This window comes from Octodon degus, unplaced genomic scaffold, assembly GCF_000260255.1.
Source record: "Octodon degus isolate 3935 unplaced genomic scaffold, OctDeg1.0 scaffold00017, whole genome shotgun sequence".
Lineage (NCBI taxonomy): Eukaryota > Metazoa > Chordata > Mammalia > Rodentia > Octodontidae > Octodon > Octodon degus.
Window position 1 is genome coordinate 13,457,667 of NW_004524593.1, and position 4,879 is coordinate 13,462,545.

The 4,879-nt window shown below is 41.4% G+C and overlaps 1 protein-coding gene across 3 annotated transcripts in view; it reads left to right on the top strand.

Annotated features, from left to right (window-relative positions):
* Positions 1–4,879, top strand: part of Pld5 (phospholipase D family member 5) — a 427,280-nt gene that overhangs the window by 326,307 nt on the left and 96,094 nt on the right. For all 3 annotated transcript variants that reach the window (XM_023710314.1, XM_004626838.2, XM_023710315.1), the window contains one exon: positions 1,639–1,766. In XM_023710314.1, the coding sequence (XP_023566082.1) occupies positions 1,639–1,766 (128 nt within the window). The remainder of the gene's footprint in view (positions 1–1,638; positions 1,767–4,879) is intronic.

Genomic DNA, 4,879 nt, shown 5'->3' on the forward strand with positions numbered 1-4,879 from the left:
TTGTGTATTCTAGGCAGTGCTCTACCACTGAATTACACCCTTAGTCCTTTACATATCATAGTTTATGTTTTTCTCAAGAATTACAGGTTAAGTTCATAACATACATAGCTATCTCTCCTTTCTAATATCCTAGGAAACATCCTTCTCTCTACAGTACTATGTATTTCTGGTAATGAAGACTCTGCCAAGGAGCTGTACCACTGGAATTGTGGTATCTTCATTAATATTGAATATCTGAAGACAGAATCACTTAGTTCATTGTGAGTGTGTGCATATAGTTTGTTCTCTTAAAAAGAATGAACTGGCAACAGAAATTATTTAAGTCACCCTGCACTGACTAATGCTTCTTCTCAGAGGTTCTGAATGCATTTAAGGCAGTAATGCTTAAAAGTTCTACAGCAGATTCTCCACATTTTCATTAAAAAGTTGGTCAAATTCAGTTCTTTGGATCATTTTTGGTTCTAACAATAGCCTCAGTGATTAAGCGAACCACTCAAGGTTGTGTTTCAGTAGGCTTGACTCATCTTTGCCTAAATTAAAAACTACTGGATAGAGAAAGGCCATGAAGATACCAAATCTAAATTAAATAACAAAGGGGAAGATGGTGGTCAGACAGGGTAGGGCTGGGATCCAGCATGTAACCCCAAACAGCCCGTGTTCTGAAGGCTGGCTGTTTAGGAGATGACTGGGCCAGGAGGGCCCTAACTCCCTCCAAGGTCACTTCCTCTCAGGCTCTTTCCTCCTCTGTCAGCTTCCTGGCTTCCTGGAGGCGAGCAGTTTCCTCCACCTCACCCTTATGCCATCATGCATCTGCCTTGGTACCAACTGACCGTGCACTAACAATCCTGAAATCATGACCCAAAATGTGTTTCCTCCTTGAAACTTTCTAGCTCAGGCATTTGGTCACCGTAATGCAAACTAACAGAAAGTGAAATGAGGAAAGGGTGGAGTAATATAAAGAAAGTATGAGGAGGCCAATTTCTTTATGGGCAGAGTTGTTACACTGAACAGGGAAGATCCTTGTATGGATTGCAATGCTGTAGTAGGCTGGGGAGATAGCTCGGTGGCCTAAGCGCCTGCCTGGCAAGCACAAGGATCTGGATTCAATCCCTGCTGTTACCAAATGCTGTGTTGGGGTAATGTTCTGTGCTGCCCAAAAAGTGGCACCCACCTGTAATACCAGAACTGGGGAGGCTGAGACGGGGATCACTATGAGTCTGGGTTGCATATAATGGGACCCTGTACCAATGAGTAAATATATAAAAGGTTGTAATAAATGTATTACAAAAGAAAAAGAATAGGAGTGTGAGGTGAACCTATTTCACCATCAAGACAGGAAGTGTTGGGTGGGAATTCTATGCAGATGTCGGTGACTTGAGAAGCCATGGTCTATCACTAGATACAAAGTCCTCCCTGCATATACACAGGAAGAGGCCTTTAGGTAATATGTAGTCTTCTCTTGGGGAACAAAATAGTATTTTGAGGGCCTTCACTGTGCCTACTTAACTTGACCATTTGGCTTCCCCAAATCTCAGCTATGACCGATGGCAGACCATGAATGTTGTTCCTGGTCAATGACAGATTGCTCTGCAGGGCTTTCAAGCAAAAGGGCTGACCGGGATCTCCTTGAACTCCTAGGAGCCGAGGTGACATACATGAACATGACCGCGTACAACAAGGGCCGGCTACAGTCCTCCTTCTGGATCGTGGACAAACAGCATGTTTACATCGGCAGTGCCGGCTTGGACTGGCAGTCCCTGGGACAGGTAACCTTTCCACATTATCTCAGCTGAAAGTATTGTCAGCATCCAAACATCTGCCTCCCAGGAGCACCCAGCTACATCTGTCTGTAGTGACGGAGGGTCCTAAAACCCACAGCATCTTTAGATGTTTTATTTATTTATTTGTGGTGATGATGATTGGACTACGGGTCAGTCTTGTTCACGCAGAGCACAGTGTCTGCCGCTCCGCGACACCTAGCCCTAGCATTCATGGTTTTTAACTGCGTAGTTTGAGGAGGTTCACCATTGTTAAATAATAAACCTTTCCTCATCAGAATCATTTTACCAGAAAGGAACTAACTGAATAATCGCCACTGTTTAATGCTTTTTTTTTTCTTTTACTCAAATTCTACTCACAGATTCTTTGTAGTAGGTAGGTATGTAATTTACTTGACCTAAACTAAGTCTGTAGGATGTGTGACTCAATCCATGAGAAAGAGAAAAACATAGCAATCCAGCATAAGATAGTATGTCAGGGGAGTTGTGATTTTAATAAATCTTAACATACAGACGCCATCTTACTCTTTGCAAATGATTAACCTCAAGTATATTGAATATACACCTACAAAGACAATCATGTAATTTTCATATATTTATTCTTGCCGAAGATAAGCCATAAAAGACTATAAAATCTCCATCTTTCCTTTCTTTTGGTCCCCCCATGGCAGAAGCCATGCCAGTAAGCCTTGTGTTCTAAAGAGTTCATTCACACCTCAGTTTGTTTGTTTGGTTGGTTGGTTGGTTTTTGTGGCCATCTCAGCCCACCCTGGGGGTGAGTCTGGCATGGCATGCGGTACCAGGGATCGAACCGCAGTTCCTACGCCTGCCTAAGCAGGTGTTATCGACCGCCAAGCTCTCTTGCCCACCCCAACACCTCAGTTTAATTCAGTTCTTTTGACATGATGATCGCTAATTTCACCAGTGAAGTTACACCGGGCTTCAATTTCTCTCTTATAGGAAAGAAAGTTTTGAGTTGCAGGGGGCGTCTCTGACTGTGACCTTGTAAGGAGGGACAGCGTCACCCCGGATAGCATGGGAAGGGTGACATCACCGTGGGTTCTGTCAGTTTGACACACTTACCATTTTGCCTCGTGATGGCCGCTGTTTTCTTTCCTTCTTAAACTGCTGCCTTCTTCATGTACTCTGTCAATTTTTCCTCTTTTATGGTGAGACAGGTTAAATGCACTTGGGGTGAAAGAAGTAAACCATGGGCCAAAGAAGTGTTAACACTTCACTTGTTTCCCCTCCACTGAATGGATGGGACATAGCAAAGGGACAACTGACCCAAAACGTTTTTTTCTTGCTTTGAGTTTAAAGAACAGTCAAAGGAATCCAGACTCTGGATTTGTTGTGTCTGGTAAGAGAGTTCCCCATCCCAGCAAAGAGGGGGAAGCCGATGAAAGAAAATTTCATGATCATTTTAAGATGAAGCCACCATCAAAGACAGAAAATGTTGTGCATGTTATACTTGCTTAAGAAATTAGAAGGTGCTGTGTGCAGATTGAAAAATGACTCTGAACAAAATAATAGCAATCATAGTGTATTGTGGCATATAGTACGTGCCACATGTTATTTGGGGCTACTTAAATAGATGTGTGCTTTAACCCTAACACTATTCTTTTGAGAGGAATACTACTATCGTGTCTATTTTATTGCTTTAATAAAGTTGAGATTCAATATTGAATCTTAAACTTGCTCCTATAATAGTAATTTTGAGTTGCAAAGTGTAAGTCTTTATTCTGTAAGCTCCATGTCTGATGGTCTTTCCAACACACATAAAAATATTGATTATTACAATATCGACTTACTTCAGAAATGAGAAATAAGGCACTAGTCATATAAATTTAGAGTATTTAGGAAGAGCTGATCCAACTTATTGAAATATGTCTGTTTATCTTTTGCTTTCTTTGTATTTATAAAACACTAATCAATAAACATCTGCACCGTAATTTTCAGTTGGAGCTCCCATAAGATACACATATTCTTGACTTTATAACAATCTTGATTCTGTGTAAATTCTGTTACTAAGTGGTTTTTAACCTAAGTATAGTTTGCGTATGTGTTTTCCCCACCACCAATGTGCTTATCCACCACCAAAGTTTATTTCTTCTGTTTCTGTTAATTGATAAGGTTTCATGAATTTTTGTTTGAATGACTTTAAATGATTGAACTTTAGAGAAGATGCCTTCATTCCCACTGTTCTACCTCCTTTGACAGACATCATTCAAGTAAGGTTTACCTGCTTGAAGATTACTACTTTGTCTTTGTTTCAGTTATTGTTGTTTCATAGAACATAAGTTGATCTTTATAACTTTCATTCTTTAACCATGTAACTATTTTGATTTTGTTCTCTCTTGAAATCCCCATGAAATGTGAAAATTCTCCCCACTTTAACTGTAGTAAACTCGGAGTTGCACATGATTCCTGTTATTCAAATGAATCAAAGCCATTACAGGTTTCCCTGGCTTACAAGTTGCTGGGGTAGTACTAAGTTTTTCTCCAAATTATAGAGAACAGTGGAGTGGTCCATGAATAGCCAGCAAAAGTCAGAGAACATCCTACCTGGTGTCACTGTTCACCACCACTTGAGCTCCTTTCCTGAAGATATGTCAACGTCTTGATTCCACTAATGTCATTCTTAGTAGGAACTGAACAATCACAGCCTCTCCCTTGAGCTATCACAAGGAGGTGGCACCTGTGGGTCTGTCTAGAGGAGGTGTTACTTTGACTGGGTCATGTGGTCTACTCTCTCTCAGCTTCTAAGTCATGCAATGAAAAGGAGACTGAACAATGGATTTTTAAGGATTTTTTCCACTCAGCTTGAATAAAATCATTCTTTTAAAACATGGTATTAGGGCCAGCCAGATAGCTCAGCGGATTAAAGTGCCTGCTGCAGATGCAGTGGTGGGGGTTTGATCCTGGCGTGCTGTGCAGGCCCTACCCACAGGGCACACTGAGACTTGGACTGAGACTGGGTGTGGTGGTGCATGCTTGTAATCCCAGCACTTGGGAGGCTGAACACAGGCAGATCGCTAGAGTCTAATCTGTGTAGTGAGACCTTGTAGACCCTGTAGATCCTTACTAAAATAATACTGTAT